Source organism: Danio aesculapii, chromosome 11 (assembly GCF_903798145.1).
Source record: "Danio aesculapii chromosome 11, fDanAes4.1, whole genome shotgun sequence".
Lineage (NCBI taxonomy): Eukaryota > Metazoa > Chordata > Actinopteri > Cypriniformes > Danionidae > Danio > Danio aesculapii.
Genome location: NC_079445.1, coordinates 41,485,965 through 41,508,953, shown reverse-complemented (window position 1 = coordinate 41,508,953; position 22,989 = coordinate 41,485,965). Strand labels below are relative to the sequence as shown.

The 22,989-nt window shown below is 37.2% G+C and overlaps 1 protein-coding gene across 1 annotated transcript in view; it reads right to left on the bottom strand.

The window, feature by feature from the left end:
- Nucleotides 1–232: 232 nt before the first annotated feature.
- The window catches only part of mmel1 (membrane metallo-endopeptidase-like 1), a 53,899-nt gene continuing 31,142 nt past the window's right edge, over nt 233–22,989 (bottom strand). Inside the window, exons 14-24 of the mRNA XM_056468856.1 lie at nt 21,798–21,926; nt 19,586–19,684; nt 17,783–17,866; nt 17,567–17,670; nt 17,422–17,480; nt 12,505–12,624; nt 8,953–9,086; nt 7,763–7,828; nt 6,968–7,063; nt 3,135–3,211; nt 233–1,240 (exon numbers count right to left, since the gene is read on the bottom strand). Coding sequence (XP_056324831.1) covers nt 1,141–1,240; nt 3,135–3,211; nt 6,968–7,063; nt 7,763–7,828; nt 8,953–9,086; nt 12,505–12,624; nt 17,422–17,480; nt 17,567–17,670; nt 17,783–17,866; nt 19,586–19,684; nt 21,798–21,926 — 1,068 coding nt within the window. The 3' untranslated portion in view covers nt 233–1,140. The remainder of the gene's footprint in view (nt 1,241–3,134; nt 3,212–6,967; nt 7,064–7,762; nt 7,829–8,952; nt 9,087–12,504; nt 12,625–17,421; nt 17,481–17,566; nt 17,671–17,782; nt 17,867–19,585; nt 19,685–21,797; nt 21,927–22,989) is intronic.

The following is a 22,989-nucleotide window of genomic DNA, read 5'->3' as shown; positions in this document are numbered from 1 at the left end:
GAGCAACAATTTTTCAAAGCGAATTAATTCATCTAAAAAGTAACCGTAAAAAAAAAGTAGAAGTATCATTTTTAAAAAAGTAACTCAAATTATTACTTACTTTTTTAAAAGTAATCCATTATTGTACTCGTTACATAGAAAAGTAATGTTATTAGTTAACTTGCGTTACATGTAATGCGTTACCCCCAACACTGACTATAAGGCATTCATTCCTAAAGTAACTTTCCCCAACACTGGCTGTAACTATTTCATTCCCATATTGCAGTTTGTAGCATAATATCAAGGCAGCCATGAATCTGGATTTATTTAAGCACAAAAAGCCAAAAACGCATGAAGCTTATGGTTTTAACAGTCTTAAGGTTGTCAGGTCATTGTCAACAGGAGCCCGTTTACATAACGCTAAGCCCTGGCTTTTAAAGAAATGCAATGAAATGTGCTGATTTAAATTTATTATTTTTTTTGGAGAAGAGGGGATAAAACTGCGCTCAATGAGACTCTTGCTTTCGCCTTTCACCACTGCATGCTTAAGAAAACAAAATCTTCCAGCACACTCGAAATATTTCCAAGGCTATTATGAAAAGACACTCGATGCCTTGACTGGGCTCTATTTAAATAACCACAATCTCCGTCTTCCTCCAAGCATCCAGTTGTTGGCTAATTTCGGGTTTGCTCAAGCACAACGGATATCTTCTTGGAGAGCCGACAGAAACTGAAAGCCAAGCGAGGGATTTATCCGTTTACATAATCTGGAAAAAAGAAATAATCCGTCGCTATCAAACTATTTCGCCTTTTTTCACGTGTGTTTTCGGTGCCAAAATTAATAAGGTGTCCAAAAGAAAACGCTTATAAATAGACAAGGAGAAAGCATGCCTCTTTTTCAGAAAAACAACACCCTCACTGTGCACGTTGACGACGCCTGCACTTGTTGGTTATATGTGCGCTTTTGGAAAGTTCACAGTAGACATCTATGCATCACACGTGTAGGTGTCTGACACCTTGCTCGTGTCTGTCACATCAGACTAACAGACAGGCAGCTGCCACTGCGGAATAATAGCACGACATTATATGATCCAAGCTCTCCTCATCGCTGCCTCGTCCCAAGAAAATATACACACAGACTCCTGCAACTCTGAACGCAGGTTACCACACTCGACATTTCTCCTCGGGGTTCATGGGAGCTCCTCGCGCACAGTGAAACGCTTCAGAAAATGCCTCAAAGTTCTGGAGGGAACCTAAAACCCTGTGGAAAAAACACCAAGGGATGACGCTGTTTAGGGGATCTGTGAAGTATTTGAATGTTGACTGAGTAATATATACAGTTGAAGACTAAATTAGTAGACATTTTCATTCTTTTTCATCATCATAGATTTAATAACTAATTTTTAGTAACTTTTTTTCTTTTGTCTGGGCTGATTATTTTGCATGACGCTAGTATACAGATCAGTGCAAATTAAAAGCTTAGCTAGGTTAATTAGGTTACCTAGACCAGTGGTTCTCAAACTTTTAAGCCAGCGACCCCCAATGTAAGATCGTCAAGAACTCGTGACCCCCAAACTACCAAAACATAGCCAAACAATAAAAATAACTTATTTTAAGTTTTATAAACAGATTTATTGCATTTGAAATCAACACTAATCAAAACTAACAAGCAAAAAAATATATCTATGCATGTGTGAGGAAAATATGTCTCAATGAAATCCCGTTATCACAAGAAAAAACATTTTTATAGCGTAATTGAGTGACCAATAGATACACGGACCGCTCACCGGCCCTGAAACGCACTGCTTGACATGAATTTATTAATGAATCTGTTAACGATAACTGTGCTGTGTTCTCACGGGTGGTGTCTGATATTGCACAGATGCTTTTGACATATACCTTATTATTTGCATACGTCATTTTAATAGCAATACCGGTCTTTTCATGAGCTGCAATATTAGTTTAATCTTGGTGAGTACAAGCCCTTTTGCGATGGTGTATGTGGTGTTAAATTTTACATATAGCTGACAGCGTCTGGCCATTAATTAAAGAATTAAACAGAACCTATCATGCTTAAAATGTGTAGATGTGGCAAACTGTTACCTGAAAGTTCCGTCCCACAGACTTTACAGTGAACGCTTTAGTTATTCTCATAGCAGACTTGAAGCCAATGGAAGTCTTTTATTCACTCTTGGAAAAGTGTAGATGGTGGATTGACATTCACCACGTGATCAGTAATTAGATGTGCCATTATTTGTAGCTTTAGCTGGTTTCTAAAACTAAATCTGTCAGTGTTGTTTTCATTCTCTTGTCTTCAGCGCGTTACATTTTCGCGGTTGTAGCTCCTGTCATCTGAAGGCAGAAGGCGTTGACTGAATGATTCAGTCTAGCGCAGTGGGCCAATAAGAAGAGCGCAAAGGCGGGACAAGCGTTGCCGGCTTTGTTTACTGCAGCAAGTTGACATGACAACAGTTTTAAACTGCCTGAACGCTGCCTTTTAAGTGCAAAGATGCATTCTGCCTGAATGTGTCCTAAATACTTTATGAATTCATCAGTGATATCTTTAAAAAATCTGAAAATATTAGCTTTCACTTGTAATACTGAAAAATATATATTATAATCACTGAAAATTACACAATTTTTAAATCACTCTCGCGACCCCTTGAAATTATTCTGCGACCCCCGCAGGGGTCGCGACCCCCAGTTTGAGAACAACTGATCTAGACAATAATAATAATAATTCCTTGCATTTATATAGCGCTTTTCTGGACACTCAAAGCGCTTTACACATTGGGAGGGGGGGGGGATCTCTTCATCCACCACCAGTGTGCAGCATCCACCTGGATGATGAGATGGCAGCCATATTGCATCAGACCGCACACATCACAGCTGATTGGTGGAGAGGAGAGTGATGAAGCCAGTTATGATATGGGGATGGTTAGGAGGCCATGAGGAAAATTTGGTGAACAAAGGGGCTAAGCTGAAGGAAAATGAATGAATGATTCTTGTGAAGCCATTTTTACTTATTCTACAGTGTTCTTATAGTTTGATATATGCTTTGAGCTTGCACAATAACTTGTATTATCTAAAACAATATACATTTTCAAGTGCATGTGTTTTCAGATTTATGATCATCTTTAATTCACAAATCTTGCCTGTATTCCAGAGGGCTGTGTGGGTCTGTTTTGATGGTCTGAATGGCGTACTCAGGGCGACAAGCACCACACCAGACCTACAGAAAACAACACTTATTTTAATATTCAATAAAACATAACCATATTACTAGACAATGGACCGATTAACACACCCTAGCACTGGTTTGAAAGATTATTATTGCCCTTAAATGAGCCTAAAGGAATAGTTCACCAAAAAACGACAATACAGACGGCAAAAAAATGTTCTCACTTAGAGTTTCTGTCTTGATTTAAGAATTTTTAGATATTTGGACTAGAAACAAGAAACATTTTCTAGACAAGTAAACCGTATAGTTGTGTTTTCAGGAACAATGCTTTGAAATGCGCTTTGCCTTAAATAACATGCCAATGGGGTAAGTAAAGTAATCTTGTTTTCGCTTTGAAATAACATTATTTTGCTGACCCTATTGCCAGATTATTTTGCTTGTCTTAATGTAATGTAATGTGTATTTATACAGCGCATTTATTGTGTAAGGCCGTACACCCACAGCGCTTTACAATCATGAGGGGGGTCTCTCCACACTACCACCAGTGTGCAGCATCCACTTGGATGATGCGACGGCAGCCACAGGACAATGGCGCGAGTGTGCTCACCACACACCAGCTATTGGTGGAGGGAAGAGACAGTGATAGAGCCAATTCGGTGGATGGGGATGATTGCGAGGCCATGATCGTAAGGGCCAATTGAGGGACTTAGGCCAGGACACAGGGGTTACACCCCTGCTCTTTACGAGAAGTGCCATGGGATTTTGTACCTCTGTTTAACGTCTCTTCCGAAAGACGGCGCACACTGACATTATAGTGTCCCCTTCACTTTTACTGGGGCATTAGGACTCACGCAGACCACAGGTTGAGCGCCCCCTGCTGGCCTCTCTAACACCACTTCCAACAGCAACCTCGTTTTCCCATGTGGTCTCCCATCCAGGTACTGACCAGGCTCAGCCCTGCTTAGCTTCAGTGAGTAACCGGCTGCAGGGTGATATGGCTGTGGCATGTTTTAAGTGTAAAACACCCTTAATTTGAACCTAATATTTCCGAAAACAAGACAGTATTTTGGCTTGGCTGGTAAATGCTTCTTGATAAAATTATTTTTTTTGATATTTGGACTAAAAACTAGACAAAAAGCTCATTTTTTGCTGTATACTCACTGTTCGGTATCGGCCAATAATCACATTTCATTACTCGATCAGTACTCGCTAATCTGGCCAATCTCATGAACCGATCACAAGTGTTTGTTTACGAGTTTACAATCAGAGGACATATAAGAACTGAAATCATTTTAAATATCAGAACTGAATGTTCTGTATTTTCAACAATATGGAAAGTTCAATAAAACCTGGCTGGAAATATTAGGCAAATAAAAAAACAACTTTAAAATTATTTTAACTTGAATATTTAATAATATAACTTATCGTAATAAACTTATTGTAATAAACATTTAAATAAAAGTAGTTTATAGACTTGTTTCCTTTTAGTACAGAAGTAATGGATTTATACTGGTGCAATTTAACTTCTTATGCATCAAATATGTGCTCTAAACTGCTTTGTTAGTGATTTTTCTTACCAATGTTTTTTAATCAGTTTTATCTATTATTTTTCTGCAACGCTGTTTCTGATTGTATGCTACATCTTTCATTTATATTCTTAGGTAAGGCACTTAAGTATCATACTTAGAGTGAAAATGTGCTTTATGCATTATAAAGCTTGAAGCATCAGAATCGGTACTCGGTATCGGCCGATCACCATGACATTGAATTGGTGCTCAGTATTGGCTGCAAAAATCCTAAATAAAAATGTTACCCTTCACAATCACAAAACACTGAACACCGAAGAAGATATTTTAAAGGGCCCATAGTTTACCTCTTTTTTTATGATTTAATATTAATATGATGGTTCTTCTGAGTGTGCCAGTTTAGGTTCAGTTTAAAACACAATTCAGATTTTTTTATTATAATGTGTTAAAAAGTGTCATGTTGGGGGCGTGTCCACAGCTCGCTGATTTATGGGTGTGTTGCTTCACATGTAGACTAGTTTCGGCTTCCCGCCCAACGTAACAAGGGGGCGGGGCCATGAGCTCACCCGCTCTGCGTTTGCAACACAGACAGGCAGATTGAAAGGAGGAGGAGAGGATCAGCATTCAGTCGTACATGTACGACTCTGACACAGACCAAGCAGACAGTACAAAATCATTTGTGTCTTTGTACAGTTTTACAGCCAACTGTGTGCTAGTTTCAAGTGCCAAGCTTGTACACAGAAACTAATAACCACGCACACTGAATTAACTTTGACTGAGGCACCGGATGCGCCGCTCGAAGCCGCGACACGGCACACCCTCTCTGTGGCGCGGCAGAGACATGAACGGCCCGAATCGTCGCGCCACGCATTTTTGAATTCTAAACATAGGTTTCTGCAGCGGTCCGCGCCGCCCAGCCGTCGACTTGAGTGTACCCTGATAGAAACCTATGTTTAGAATTCTAAAACGCATGCTAGTTAAGATCACAGGGAGCTTCTGGGATCGCGAGAAATGCAAACGGCTGAAGTATAAGGTAGACTCAATGAGAAGTACACATGTTTGCAAACCTACCTAAAGATACAACCAATAATTCCGAGTGGAGAATATTGCTCTTGTGTTGAACCCAATGAGCCTTGCATCTAAAAATACAGCTAGGGTGTTCCTTTAGTAATATCGCTTCGCCTCACGCTAAAAATGGCGGATGTGAATCAACAAACTGAGGATATGATGACGCGCCTGTCAACCAATATTGGTGGGCGGGGGGACCGCTCTCCTACGTAAAGTTGTGGTCGGTTTGAAAACCGCTCCAAATGGTCCACCGTTTTTTATGTTGTTAAATTGAAAAAAAGCACTGAGTGTGCTTATATCACTCTACGGTCTATACACCATACATGCACATATGTCTGTCTAAACAGCTTGAAAAGTCGATTTTTTACCATAGGTGCCCTTTAAAGTAGCGCTGGTCTGATAAACCATACTTTATCGAATCGCGATAAAATTTATTTCAATATCACTGATAAGCTCTAGACTTTTTTACTCTATATTGATCTAAGAGCCATGCAGTCACACAGCAGAAATGTGCAACAATGGGAATCTAAAAGTGTGTTGATATTAGAGATGCACTGAATTTTCAGCTGCCAAAAATGTATTAGCTAAATAATGTCATTTAATGGACCCTCTAATTTTTATGACTTCAGTCATTGTTGGGGTACTCTTTTAAATCTGGAAGCATTAACAACTTATATTGAAATATCTATCGTTATCGTTCAATATGGAATATAATTATCGAGATTGCATTTTTGCTATATTGCCCAGCCCTATTTTAAAGAAAGCTGAAAACCTGTAACACTGAAGTCAATGGTTACAGCTTTCCAACATTCTTCAAAATTTCTTCTTTTAGTGTTCAACAGATGAAAGAAACTCAAACATGTTTAAAAAACAAGTAAAGAATGAGTAAATGATGACATAATTTTCTGTTTTTGGGTGAACTATCCCTTAAAGCTTGAATGTCATTCTGCAAAAAAAGATGGCTTGTTTACTTCAATGCACTTTTTTTGAAATATGCTTATCCAAATAATGACATTTCCAATCTCAGTCCTTTAAAGCAGTGCTCATTGCCCCGGAAGACATGATTCAATCACTGATTTCATGCCTCGGGCACATATTAGAGAGCCTGTTGGGATTTATTTTTGCACCAGTTTCACTTGATGCGGTCTGACCTTTCACAGTGAACAGTAGCGGGCATCTTAAAGTACTGTGGATATGATACATGGTCAAATACCTGAGCAAAGTTCAGAAAGAAGAGCTGTTTGTGATTCATATCCAGTCCGGGAAGATGGGGCTCCTCGCCCTCCCTCTCTACCCACTTTACATATGCCTAATAAAACATGCACACAGATCATAATCATACATTTCTATGTGGCTGTTTATTAAAGGGGGCCTATTATGCAAAAATAACTTTTATAAGGGGTTTAAACACAGTTGTGTGGCAACAGTCTATGAAAATAACCAGCTTCTAAGGGTAAACATGTATTAATGTTATTTTTATATAATAACACTTTATAAACACAGTCTGCAGAAACACTTTGGTTGACATTCTCCCGTTGTACGTGTCATCAGATGGTGAAAGCCCCGCCCACTTGTGTCCATCTCTCCCTCATTGGCATAGGACATTACTCTTATTTTGAATAAGCCACTATGCTGACACAAATGCATTTGTAGCTCCGCCTTCTTTTGAAAAGAGCTCAATCTCATTTGAATTTAAAGCAACAACAGCACAATTAGAACCAAAGTCTGAAAGGGTTTCAGAGTGTTATAAAACATTATTTGTCTGGTATTTTGAGCTGAAACTTCACACACACACACACACTCAAGGCACATCATTAATTTAGATCTTGTAAAAAGATGCTTAATAGGTCCCCCTTTAAATAATTCTGGTTGAGTTGAATTAATAGTGCATTCTCACAGCCTTCTCACAGATATAATTTACAGATACACATGGGTTTACATCGACTTATTTTACATCTTGAAAATAGGCACATAATAGGTCCCCTTTAAGGAAATTAATAAGACAAACCTTATAAGCTTGACGAACTCCACCGTTGTCAGCGATGTTCTCTCCTAATGTCGTAATACCGCTGACCTGCAATGACAATATTTTATGTCATACGTTTTTGTGTAGTTATATTTACTATGATATACAGACAAAACCCACTCAAATTTTATTTATTGAAATAATAGTTTATATATCAATAAAGATTCTATTTGTATATGTATTTATATACAGTATAAAATAAAAGTCAGAATTATGAGCCCCCCTGTTTATTTTTTTCCACAATTTCTGTTTAACGGAGAGAAGATTTTTTTCAACACATTTCTAAACGCAATAGTTTTAATAACTCATTTCTAATAACTGATTTATTTTATCTTTGCCATGATGACAGTACATCATATTTTACTAGATATTCTTCAAGACACTTTACAGCTTAAAGTGACATTTAAAAGCTTAACTAGGTTAATTAGGTTAACTAGGCAGGTTAGGGTAATTAGGCAAGTTATTGTATAATGATGGTTTGTTCTGTAGACTATCGAAAAAAATATATAGCTTCAAGGGGCTAATAATTTTGACCTTAAAATGTTTTCTAAAAAATTAACAGCTCCTTTTATTCTAGCCAAAATAAAACAAATAAGACTTTCTCCAGAAGACAAAATATTGTGTGTGTGTGTGTATATTGTATATACATACAAATATTTAAAATTTCAGCATCAAATAATCATATTAGAATGATTACAAAAGAATAAAACTGGTGTAATGATGCTTATCAGAATGAAGATAATTACATCATTTAAAAAAACCTACTGTTCTAGAACATTTACCAAAATAATCACTGAATGCTTTTAAATCTTTGTAAAATGTTAAACATCTTAGTATAAATAAACATAGCCGTCTTGTCTTAAGATCCATCTGATTTTAGTGGTTAGGAATGTAATGATGCAGATCGTTTTTTCTTTCCCTACATTCGAGTGCTTTTATGTCAGCTAAAGTCATAATACTCTGTATTTATTTTCAATGCGGTTTTGAAGAGCTGATTAAAATCTCACTCATTATTATTCTTTTTCAGAGCAGTGGAAATGTTTTAAATCCGACCCGAAGTATGCACTAACTACACACACTGTGAGTACAATCTTAACATTGGTTCATTTAGTTTGTTTTAAGAAGTTTGTGTACAGATTCTTTCCATCGCACTGGACCAGGTTTTAACTTACATTCTGGCCTCCTGCAAGTTTCCAGCTGAATCTGCCGTACTGCTCCACCATGCATTTAGACTGATCCTCGAAGCGTTCAGCTGAGTAGTTGCTCCACCAGTTATACATGTTTCCATCCTTGTCAAAATTACGGCCTGTGGAAATAAATTAGAAAAAACACATCTGTATTTTGGTCACACTTTATAATGAAGTTTCATTAGTTGTAAATGTATTTACTAAATGTATTTTTAATAATAAAAAGTACTTGTACAGAATTTATTAATAGTTAGTAGTTCAACATTTACTGATTCGTCATTAAAATCCATATTCATGCTTGCTAACATTAGTTAATGCATCGTGAGTTAACATGAACTAATGATGGACAACTTTATTTCCCCTAACTAACATTAACAAAGGTGAATAAATACTGTAATAAATGTATTTTACTTTGTTCGTCTTAGTAAATACATTAACTAACATTAACTAATACAGCTTTATTGTTAAGTGTTACCATTTCCATTAGCTAAGTGAAGTATAAAGTACATCCAGGAGGTTGTTATCTCAGAATAAAACCTGATAGGTTTACTGGCAGCCTGACATGTCGCAGAGCAATGCTGTATAAGACTGAAGGGCTTTATCTTGTGAAAAAAAACATCCTGGATGTACTTTATCCTGCTTATTACATGGCTACTTACCGCAAAACATACAAACTAGATACAAAACATTGTTCTGAGCTGTGTAACTTGAGCATTATTCAGTCACAAGATGGTGCCAAACAGTCAAAAACACAAAGCTGACAGAAATGAAAACAGCCGATGGAGTATATACTATCCTGCACACTATTCAGACACAAGATGGCACCAAACAGTCAAAAACCCAAAGCTGACAGAAACGGAAACAGCTGGTGGAGTAAACACTAATCTGCACACTATTCAAAAACAAAAAGCTGACAGAAATGAAAACAGCCGATGGAGTATACACTAACCTGCGCATTATTCTGACACAAGATGGCGCCAAACAGTCAAAAACACAAAGCTGACAGAAATGAAAACAGCTGATGGAGTATACACTAACCTGCGCATTATTCAGACACAAGATGGCACCAAACAGTCAAAAACACAAAGCTGACAGAAATGAAAACAGCCGATGGAGTATATACTATCCTGCACACTATTCAGACACAAGATGGCACCAAACAGTCAAAAACCCAAAGCTGACAGAAACGGAAACAGCTGGTGGAGAACACTAATCTGCACACTATTCAAAAACAAAAAGCTGACAGAAATGAAAACAGCCGATGGAGTATACACTAACCTGCGCATTATTCAGACACAAGATGGCGCCAAAGAGTCAAAAACCCAAAGCTGACAGAAATGAAAACAGCTGATGGAGTATACACTAACCTGCGCATTATTCAGACACAAGATGGCACCAAACAGTCAAAAACACAAAGCTGACAGAAATGAAACCAGCCGATGGAGTATACACTAACCTGCGCATTATTCAGACACAAGATGGCACCAAACAGTCAAAAACACATAGCTGACTGTAACGAAAACAGCTGATGGAGTATACACTAACCTACGCATTATTCAGACACAAGATGGCACCAAATAGTCAAAAACCCAAAGCTGACAGAAATGAAAACAGCTGGTGGAGTAAACACTAATCTGCACACTATTCAAAAACACAAAGCTGACAGAAATGAAAACGGCTGATGGAGTATACACTAACCTGCGCATTATTCAGACACAAGATGGCGCCAAACAGCCAAAAACAGAAAGCTGACAGAAATGAAAACGGCTGATGGAGTATACACTAACCTGCGCATCATTCAGACACAAGATGGCGCCAAACAGTCAAAAACACAAAGCTGACAGAAATGAAAACGGCTGATGGAGTATACACTAACCTACGCATTATTCAGACACAAGATGGCACCAAACAGACAAAAACTCAAAGCTGACAGAAATGAAAACAGCCCATGGAGTATACACTAACCTACGCATTATTCAGACACAAGATGGTGCCAAACAGTCAAAAACTCAAAGCTGACAGAAATGAAAACAGCTGATGGAGTATATACTATCCTGCACACTATTCAGACACAAGATGGCACCAAACAGTCAAAAACCCAAAGCTGACAGAAACGGAAACAGCTGGTGGAGTATACACTAACCTGCACACTATTCAAAAACACAAAGCTGACAAAAATGAAAACAGCTGATGGAGTATACACTAACCTGCCCATTATTCAGACTCAAGATGGCACCAAACAGTCAAAAACACAAAGCTGACAGAAATGAAACCAGCCGATGGAGTATACACTAACCTGCGCATTATTCAGACACAAGATGGCACCAAACAGTCAAAAACACAAAGCTGACAGAAATGAAACCAGCCGATGGAGTATACACTAACCTGCGCATTATTCAGACACAAGATGGCACCAAACAGTCAAAAACACAAAGCTGACAGAAATGAAAACAGCCGATGGAGTATACACTAACCTGCGCATTATTCAGACACAAGATGGCACCAAACAGTCAAAAACACAAAGCTGACAGAAATGAAAACAGCCGATGGAGTATACACTAACCTGCGCATTATTCAGACACAAGATGGCACCAAACAGTCAAAAACACATAGCTGACTGTAACGAAAACAGCTGATGGAGTATACACTAACCTACGCATTATTCAGACACAAGATGGCACCAAATAGTCAAAAACCCAAAGCTGACAGAAATGAAAACAGCTGGTGGAGTAAACACTAATCTGCACACTATTCAAAAACACAAAGCTGACAGAAATGAAAACAGCTGATGGAGTATACACTAACCTGCGCATTATTCAGACACAAGATGGCGCCAAACAGCCAAAAACAGAAAGCTGACAGAAATGAAAACGGCTGATGGAGTATACACTAACCTGCGCATCATTCAGACACAAGATGGCGCCAAACAACCAAAAACACAAAGCTGACAGAAATGAAAATGGCTGAATAGAGAATAAACAAGCCTACATATTATTAAATCACAAGACGGCACCAAACATTCAAAAACCAAGCATTGACAGACAAGCAGATACATATGAATGTGGATGAAATTAGATGGAAGTGAACGTTTTCACTGACTGTCGATATATTTCGCAGTACCTAGATAAGTGTTATTCAGTGGTTGTTATCTGGGAATAACATAGTTTGCAAAGTTGCGACTGACCAATCAGAAAGGTGTAATCCAGACAGCCATGTAACAATGTTAGATAAAGTTTTTATAACATGAACCAAGTAGTACCTGCACAGCATTTATTACAATTATTTACAAATTACAACATTAGAATTGTATTTAATTACTTTGTTTGAAAGGTATCTAAACTAATTTAATTACTTGACTCAGTACTACTTAAAATGCATATAAATCTCAAAGCATAGACGATTTAAAGACGAAACTAAACTCATTTAGTTCTTTAAATTAGAGCCGAACAGGACCTTTCAATTGTTTTTTAATGAGCATTTTAAAATATGAAACATTATTTGTAATTGGTGCGCTCCGTCAGATGAGATGTATATTACCGTGATCATCAAATCCATGTGTGATTTCATGTCCTATAACCATCCCGATTCCTCCGAAGTTTAGAGCTTGCAGCTGTTTCTCACTGAAGAACGGAGGCTGGAGGATGCCAGCAGGAAACACTGAAAGAAAGAAAGAAATAGATGCATAGAAAGAGATGAAATTCAGCATAATGCATGGATAATTGACCAGGAAATGCCAGACTGACTGGTTTTAATAGAGCGTTAACTTTGTACACTTTAACTGTATGTCACAGAGGTTGACTTTGTCATTAAATCCAACTCATTTCAGACTTTCATCCCAAAGATCACGTTTAAGGATAGTCTTCAAGTATTCATTTTGATGTCTAAAAATGTACAGCTGTGGAAAAACTTTAAAATTCTCTGTATTTAGTAGTTACTAGATCACTTCAATGTTTTTAAGTAAAACTTCTCACTTTTTAGAGGAGAAATGTAAATGGCCCTTAAGATGCTAAAGTAGTCCAGGCAGTTTTTGACCGATTTACAGCTCTATATCACTACACTGAATGATTTCTGTCAAAAATCTCTTCAAAACACAACAAAAAGCATTGGATGAAATGGGTAAGAAACCACACAGGAGCAGTTTGAGGACAAAAACCTGACAAATGTCTGAAATAAAATATCTGTCTTTAGCTGGACACCATAGTATAAATTTTACGCTTTGTCAGTTTAGTGGCTAATTCAGTGGAGTTCAGTCGTATGAAATTGTACGATTTTAAAAATGAAGGTAGGCACCTAACCCCACCCCTAAAGCCAACCATCATTTGGGGATGAGCAAATTGTACTAAATTGTACGAATTAGATCGTAGATTCATACGAATTAGCCACTAAATCAAAAAGTTACAAATTGCCGTGAGATTGTGTAAACCCAGGGTTTATTTAGCAGAGTCCCGCTCAGACTGCAGATCGGTCAATTTTCTTAACAGATAAACAGCTCTATAGTTAATAGTTGGCATGCTTTCACTTTCGTATTTGACATGAAATGCACTTTTACCAGTAGGAATGACATCCCACCTTACTCATAGTTCTCTCTTCATATATCCGTATATTTGCCTATTACATACCCATAATCCACTATGATATAGCCGGGCTCAGATCATATTGCTTTCTCACTACAATTGTTCCGCTCCAGAGTTTGTTTCAATCGAGCTGAGACCACCTCATTCAGGCGATCTCGGACAGATTGTTTTGGCGCGGATCCGAGCACAATTGCTGGATTCACATATGCCAAACGAACCACGCTAACTGAGGAAACGCGTCAGTTTCCAAAACTAAAGTCTTGGTGTGAAAGCACCCTTAAGATTCAGTGAAAGGACATTTGATTTCAGAACATTAGTAGAAATGAGTAAATAAAGTTAAATATCTCTCAATATTTTGAATAATGTTCAATCAAGCCAAGCAAATTATGCAAAATAGTTGCATTATATTACATAACTCACATTTAGGATACATTATGTCCTGCTATAAATTTACCCTTAACACAACATAATGACAATTTATTTTGCGACACCGTTAAAATGTCATTTGCATTACGTGAATGGTGATTTGAGATACAGTGAAATGGCATTTGTCATGATGTTCGAGGACGAATTAGACAAACTAATGAAAGTGTTGTTGTTTTAAAGCAGTGATGTGATGTTAATGGTGTGTAGTATATGACAGAGATGTTTCTGAGTCCTGCGGCTAAAGCGAAATGTCAAAATGACACACGCTGCCGCAGTTACAGCTGCCGCTCTTGTCTCCGAAATGGCAATTCAGCTTGAAGTGTTACCCAGATTGTCCAGGAACATTAAAATGTGCAATCTAAGAGTAATTATGTGGAAATTTCTCCCGCTGAAAATCTGCATAATCACTTGGCTTTTGTAATCTGGGTATTAACCCAGGCTGAACAGCGTCCGCGGCTCGTCTCTCTCTGGAAGCGGCAGCTTTGTGGGCACTGGAGCCTGAAACTAGCTTTGTTTAATCTACAAGAGAAAAGCACTACAGGCATTAGAGCCATTATGACAATGGGCTGAGAACGCATTTACACTGAGAGCCCTCCAAAAAGCTGAGGAGAAATCTGACCAGAGCAGATACTTGACAGTGTTTGGATGATGATGCTTTTAGTTGGCGCTATGACCTGCTCTGACGGGCAGATCAGCGGATTGCTTTGTGCTGCTCGACTTGGTGGAGCTGAAAAGATTTGGCTGTTTTGAATGGTAAACCAAGACTCGGTTATTAAGTAAATGTCAATACTTTGGATTCTGGACTTTCCGTTTGTGCTGAAAAGTATTCAACACAGGCTCATTGGGAAAATGTGCCCTGGGGTACATTTTTTGAGAACCAAGAAGTACAGTTGAAGTCAGAATTATTCGCCCTCCATTGATGTATTTTTTGTTTATCATATATTTCCCAAATAATGTTTATCAGAGCAAGAAATATTTTACAGTATTTCCTGTAATATTTTTTCTTCTGGATAAAGTCTTATTTGTTTTATTTCGACTAGAATAAAAGCAGTTTTTAAATTCTTTTAAAACCATTTTAAGATCAATATTATAAGCCTCCTTATAAGCAATATTTGTTTTAGATTGTCTAAAAAACAAACCACTGTTATACAATTTCTTGCCTTCTGTAACAAGGGTGACGCTGACAAAGGGAGTGAGGATCCAAACACAGGATTTATTAGCAGGATGGTCAGGCAAGCAATGGTCAACACAGGAGCAAACAGATGTTTACAGGAAATCCAGAGTCGTGTTCGATAAACGGGCAGATGGTCAAAAAGGCAGGCAGCATACAAGAATAAACAAACAAAACAAAGCTAGGGTCTAACACGGCAAGGCAAAACAAGGAAAACGCGTTGTAATGTTTAACAAGACTCAGCATTGATGTAAGTTTGTGTGCTCTATAAATAGTTCATGTAATCAGTCTTTGACAGTCCTCCGGTTGTGTGAATGTAATCAGTCAGGATCAGGAACCAGTTGTGTGTGTGTGTGGTGCATGACTGGATCTTGTAGTCCATAAATGGCGGATTTGTAGTCCGTTAGCGATCTGCAACTGCTAGATCGCTGATAATTATAACACCTAATTACCCTTAATGCCTAGTTATATAATAATAGTTATATATTAGTTATACATTTTTCTATTTTATTATTATTATTATTATTATTATTATTATTATTATTATTATTATTATTAGCCCCACTGTTTATTTTTTTCCCCAATTTCTGTTTAACGGATAAAAGATTTTTTCAACACATTTCTAAATGTAATAGTTTTAAAGACTCATTTCTAATAACTGATTTATTTTATCTTTGCCATGATGACAGTAAATAAAATTTGACTAGATGTTTTCCAAGACACTTCTATACAGCTTAACGTGACATTTAAAGGCTTAACTGTAGGTTTATTAGGTTAACTAGGCAGGTTAGGGTAATTAGGCAAGTTATTGTATTATGACGGTTTGTTCTGTAAACTATCAAAAAAATTTTGCTTAAAGGGGCTAATGATTTTGACCTTAAAATGGTTTATAAAAAATGTAACTGCTTTTGTCCTAGCTGAAATAAAACAAATAAGACTTTCTCCAGAAGAAAAAATATTATCAGACATACTGTGAAAATTTCCTTGCTCTGTTAAACATCATTTGCGAAAAAAAGAAAAGAAAAATTTGAAGGGGGGGGGGGGGGGGGGGGGGGGGCAAATAATTCCATATTAGATATATATTTTACCTAGTTTTATATATATATATATATATATATATATTAATCCTTTAAATTATAGTTTGCATGAACTATCTTACTTTTGTTTTGTTTTTTTAAATGTATATTTAGAGACGGCACTTACAATTTATAGATATGAGTTTGAGTATAATATTAATAAAAACATGGTTTGATAACATCTTCTGATTTTAAAATAAACATTGTCATATATAGATTTTTATTTATTTATTTATTTATTTTAGTAAGTAATAATTGGTCAGAATAACAAAGGTTATTCCAGTAAATATTGATTTCTTAATTCTTTTGAACATTGGTATTGTGGTGTCTAGAAATAAACATAAACATGTCTGAAAGCATGGCAGTCTTCTTGCTGTTTTATGGAAAAGGTAAATAGCTGTAAATCACGAGACTTTTATTTGACATTTAGAAAGGTTCTTCCAAGAATAAAACAAGAATTGCATTTAACTCATAACTGTAAATCAGAAATAATCTTTAGAAAAAAGTTTTTTTTTTTACTTTAAGGGAAAAAACTCCAAAGAGACTTTTCAAAATTGCTGCTCTCTGCTGATCCTGAAGTGCTTATTTGCTTATTTATCCTTATTTGTAAGTCGTAAGTAATGATTAAATGTAATGTACATGTAAACCAGAAAGAACATTAACTAATATAAATAATATGCTAATAAGCTAATGCTGTTTATCTTTAGTTTATGTTAACTGAGGTTAAGAACCTTTTTATAAAACGCTAAATAATATACAACACACAGCTATATTTTAATTTTCATTCATTCATTAATTTTCCTTCAACTTAGTCCCTTATATATCAGGGGTCGCCACAGCGGAATGAACCGCCAACTATTCCAGCATATGTTTTACGCAGCGGATGCCCTTCCAGCCACAACCCAGTACTGAGACACACCCATACACTCTCACATTTACACACACACACACATACACTATGGCCAATTCAGTTGATTCAGTTTACCTATAGTGTTTGGACTCTGGAGGGAACCGGAGCACCTGGAGGAAACCCACACCAACATGGAGAGAACATGCAAACTCTACACAGAAATACTAACTGGCCCAGCGGGGACTCGAACCAGCGACCTTCTTGCTGTGAGGCGACAGTGCTACCCACTATATTTAAATTTTCTGTATAATAGTGAATAGAATACAGAATATATTTCTAATAGCACGCTGAACTTACCAATCTGGTTTCTGTTGTGTGAGTAAAACGCATTGACCACTGCCGCACCAATAATCCACCTAAAACATTCAGAGAAACAGTGAAATAGCATGACCTTTCTGGCTGAAGAGAAACCATTAAACTAGCGTTTATTTATGTTTCATACATGTCAGGATCCACGGGCTCCCGCAGCTTTTTATGACCTTTCTGAGCCGATGCTGCCAGGTTTTCCAGAATGTTCTCGAAGTAGTTTTCCTCACTGAAATTAAGCTGAAAGATAAGAGCACATATAACAGAAGTGCCTCTGTCTGAGCTGTCAACAGGCTTTTATTTACAGTGTGTCAGTAATATTTGGCTTTATTGAGAGCTCAAGTTTCCATACGTGAGCATATTCCTGGTCCAGCTTCTTATTTTCCTCTTCGAGGATGTGGTCGGGATAACCAATCTGTTCTGATATGGCCATGGCCTGAAAAATATGGAAAACGTCATGAAGTTTGAGAAAACAAGATTAGCTGTAGCATACACTGAAAAAACTATTGCAAACTATTTATTTGGGCTCAGTTTAAACAAACAAATGAAGTTGAAAATTACTTAATTTAATTTGTTTAAATTCAACACATAAATTGTTTGCAACTATTTTGCAGAAATAACTTTTTTCAGTGCAGTAAATGCTAATTTGAAAATAAAATATATATACAGTTGGAGAATTATCAGCTACCCTGAATAATTAGACCCCTTGTTTATTTTTTCCCCATTTTCTGTTTAACGAAGAGAAGATTTTAACACATTTGTAAACATAATAGTTTAAATAACTCATTTCTAATATCTGATTTATTTTATCTTTGCCATGATTACAGTAAATAATATTTGACTAGATATTTTTCAAGACACTTCTATACAGCTTAAAGTGACATTTAAAGGCTTAACTAGGTTAATTAGGTTAACTAGGCAGGTTAGGGTAATTAGGCAAGTTATTGAATAATAATGGTTTGTTCTGTAGACAATCGAAAATTATTATTAAAGGGGCTAATACTTTTGACCTTAAAATGGTTTTTAAAAAATTTATTCTAAATTAGAATTAATGAATTCTATAAATTAAATAAATAAATTATTCTAGCCAAAATAAAACAAATAAGAAGAAATATATTACTGTGAAAAAATCCTTGCTCTGTTAAACATCATTTGGGAAATATTTGAAAAAGAAAACAAAAAGAAAATCACAGAAGAGCGAATAATTCTGACTTTAACTGTACACTACCTGTCAAAAGTCTTGTCGTTGATTCCAGTTGTAAGAGCATCAAATAATAACTTGACTTCTAGTTGATCATTTGGAAAAGTGCCAGAAGGTAGAAGACCTACTGGAACCCAGATGGACCCAATGTTCTCACAGAAATCAGTCAAGTTTGGTGAAGGAAAAATCATGATTTGGGGTTACATTCAGTATGGGGGTGTGCGAGAGATGGATGGCAACATCAACAGCCTGAGGTATCAAGACATTTGTGCTGCCCATTACATTACAAACCACAGGAGAGAGCAAATTCTTCAGCAGGATAGCGTTCCTTCTCATACTTCAGCCTCCACATCAAAGTTCCTGAAAGCAAAGAAGGTCAATGTGCTCCAGGATTGGCCAGCCCAGTCACCAGACATGTACATTATTAAGCATGTCTGGATTAAGATGAAGGAGGAGGCATTGAAGATGAATCTGAAGTATCTTGATGAACTCTGGGAGTCCTGCAAGAACGCTTTCTTTGCCATTCCAGATGACTTTATTAATGTGTGATTTGAGTCATTGCAGAGATGTCTGGATGCAGTCCTCCAAGCTCATGATGGAGTCAGACACAATATTCAGTTTTTTTCCACTGCAGCATGACTTTATATTCTACACTGGACATTATTTCTGTTAAGTGACAAGACTTTAGTCTAAGCAAAGTCAGACCTTACTGTCCTAATTAAATCATTAAAAATCAAGACATGATCATATTTAATTTGGTCAAATAAGCGTAATCTAGAGGCCTTTGCCTTTCATATAAAACACTTCTGATACCAAATGATCAACTAGAAGTCAAGTTATTATGTGCTGTTCCTAAAACTTGGATAGGTGACAAGACTTTTGTCAGGTAGTGTATGTAGATAGTCAAAGGAAGTGTTTGGCTGAAAAAGCTAGTAAATAAATGTTTAAGCTCACCTTCTCTCTGGCCTTCACTTTGGACTGTTCGTCCATCCAGCTCAGTTCCTCCAGAGTTTCCACATAAGCTTCCTGAATCTTCTTGATCAGTTCTCCCACCTGAACAACACAGAAATAAACCATAAATAGCTTCTTTTTTAAAACTTTAACTCCAGGTTTACAGGGCAAATCCAATTAGGTCCATGTGTTTGATAAACAAAGCGTCTGTCACATTATATCTACTTGAATACAAAAAAATATTACTTTACAAGCTATATTGTAAATATAACCATATAAACATTTAAACAACACAGAAGTAAACACTGCTGACGGTACATAGTTTTGGTTTATTAGCTTGCATGTCATCTAATTAATCTGGTATCTGTTTTAATTGATTAACAAGACTAATTAACTTGATTTTAGGAGGCCCATGTGATGTCAACTGAAAATAAAAGTAGTTTTACCTCATTTTAAGGTAAGACACTGCGAGTGAACAAGGTTCAAGAATTAGCTAATAGATACTTCCACAGTTGATTCATTACATTAAGACGTTTTCTAAAATGTGATGTTGAATATGCATATGAGGCGTTGTTTTAATATACAGATGTTGTTGGGGGTGGCGCAGTGGGTAGCACAATCGCCTCCCAGCAAGAAGGTCACCGGTTCGAGGAACGGCTGGGTCAGTTGGCATTTTTGTGTGGAGTTTGCATGTTCTCCCTGTGTTCACGTGGGTTTCCTCCGGGTGCTCCGGTTTCCCCCGCAAGTCCAAACACATGCGATATAGGTGAATTGGGTAAGCTAAATTGTCCATAGTGTATGTGTGTGAGTGAGAGGGTATGGGTGCTTCCCAGTGATGGGTTGCAGCTGGAAGGGGGTCAGCTGCATAAAACATGTGCTGGATAAGTTGGCGGTTCAGTCCTCTGTGGCGACCCCAGATTTATAAAGAGACTAAGCCGAAAAGAAAATGAATGAATGAACATTTAAACAACACAGAAGAAAACAGCTGACAGTCCATGTGTTTGTTTGACTTTTAGTTAATTAGCTTGCATATCATCTAATTAATCTGGTATCTGTTTTAATTGATTAACAAGACTAATTGCTTACGATGGGATAAGGGAATAAATCTTGTTTTTTTCAGGAGGCATGTGTGATGTTAATCGAAAATTAAAAAAAGCAGTTTTAGCTAATTTTAAGGCAAGACACTGCAAGTGAATAAGGTTCAAGAATTAGCTAATAGTTACATCCACAGCTGATTCATTACATTAAGACGTTTTCTAAAATGTTATGTTGAAATATGCAAATGAGGAATTATTTTAATATGTGCTAATTTGCATTTCTGACAACATTTTGCACACTAGATAAAGTCAGGTTCATAATTCCTGTGTCACTTTTGACATTCATTCATTCATTCGTTTTTCTTTGGCTTGGTGCCTGGTTTATCAGGGGTTGCCACAGTGGAATGAACCACCAACTACTCTGGCACATGTTTTACGCAGCAGATTTACATTTTTGACATGTTAGCGTCAAGTGTTTTTTGGGGGGAATCTCTTATTACTCTGTAAGTCAAAACACACTCACTAAACAGCCAGAAATAAATAAAAAAAATCTCTTAAATGTAGAACAAAATGTTTTAAAGAGTCAAATTATGTATGAATAAATCTCTTCATAGGAATGTACTATAATTAAAAAACACAGACACAAACTTTATATATATATATATATATATATATATATATATATATATATATATATATATATATATATATATATAAATAAATAAAAACAGGGTGGCACGGTGGCTCAGTGGTTAGCACTGTCGCCTCATAGCACGAAGGTCACTGGTTCGAGTCCCGGCTGGGTCAGTTGGCTATTCTGTGTGGAGTTTGCATGTTCTCCCCGTGTTCACGTGGGTTTCCTCCAGATGCTCTGCTTTCCCCCACAGTCCAAACACATGTGCTATAGGTGAATTGGATAACCTAAAATTGGCCAGAGTGTATGTTTAAATGTGAGAGTGTAACATGGTTTAAGAATGTAAAAGGACACACAGAGCAGTTACACAAAGTCCTCCAGGATCATTCATCCATCATAATGAACAGTGATGACAGAAATCCCCCAGATCAGTCTGATAGCAGCTTGTTATGTAAAGCGCTGAAGGAGGATGTTCCTGTTATGTCTGTAATTGGGGGTCAGGTTTTTACCATGCGTTTGTTGTTTCTGAGGGTCTGGTTTTTACCATGCGTTTGCTGTTTCCAGAGAAGGTTTCCCGCACGTATAGAGCTCCGACAGCATTCTCCATGTTACCCTGAACATATCGGACACAGTCTCTCCATCGAGCCTCTTCTACTGTAGTGCCGTGCAGAGCCTGAGTGAACACACACGCATAGAGCAATCACCACTAATGGGGACTAAACTGTGGATTTAGAGTTAAACAAAAAAAATCTTATTATATATTTCTTATTCTTATATACAGCGCATCCGGAAAGTATTGATAGCACTTCACTTTTTCCACATTTTTTTATGTTACAGCCTTATTCCAAAATGGTTTATATTCATTTATTTCCTCAAAATTCTACACACAATACCCCATAATGACAATGTGGAAAAAGATTTGTTGAAATTGTTGCAAATTTATTAATAATAAAAAACCCTGAAAAATGACATGTAGAGATGCACCTTTGGCAGCAGTTACAGCCTCAAGTCTTGTTGAATATGATGCCACAAGCTTGGCACACCTGTCTTTGTATTTTTGCCCATTCCTCTTTGCAGTTCCTCTCAAGCTCTATCAGGTTGGATAGGAAGCGACGATGTACAGCCATTTTCAGATCTCTCCAGAGATGTTTAATAGGATTTAGGTCTGGGCTCTGGCTGGGCCACTCAAGGACATTCGCCGAGTTGTTGTGAAGCCACTCCATTGATATTTTGGCGGTGTGCTTTGGGTCATTGTCCTGCTGGATAATGAACCGTCGCCCCTGTCTGAGGTCAAGAGCACTCTGAAGAATTTTTCATTCAGGATATCTCTGTACATTGCTGCATTCATCTTTCCCTCTATCATGACTAGTCTTCCAGTTCCTGCAGCTGAAAAACATCCCCACAGCATGATGCTGCCACCACCATGCTTCACTGTAGGGATGGTATTAGCCTGGTGATGAGCGCTACCTGTTTTTTTTTCCCAAACGTAACGCCTGGCATTCACTCCAAAGAGTTCAATTTGAGTCTCATCAGAGTAGAGAGTTTATTTTCTGATGGTCTGAGAGTCCTTCAGATGCCTTTTGGTAAATTCCAGGCGGGGAGTGGCTTCCGTCTGGCCACTCGACCATACAGGCCTGATTGGTGGATTGCTGCACAGATGGTTGTCCTTCTGTAAGGTTCTTCTCTCTCCACAGAAGAATGCTGGAGCTCAGAAAGAGTGACCATCAGGTTATTGA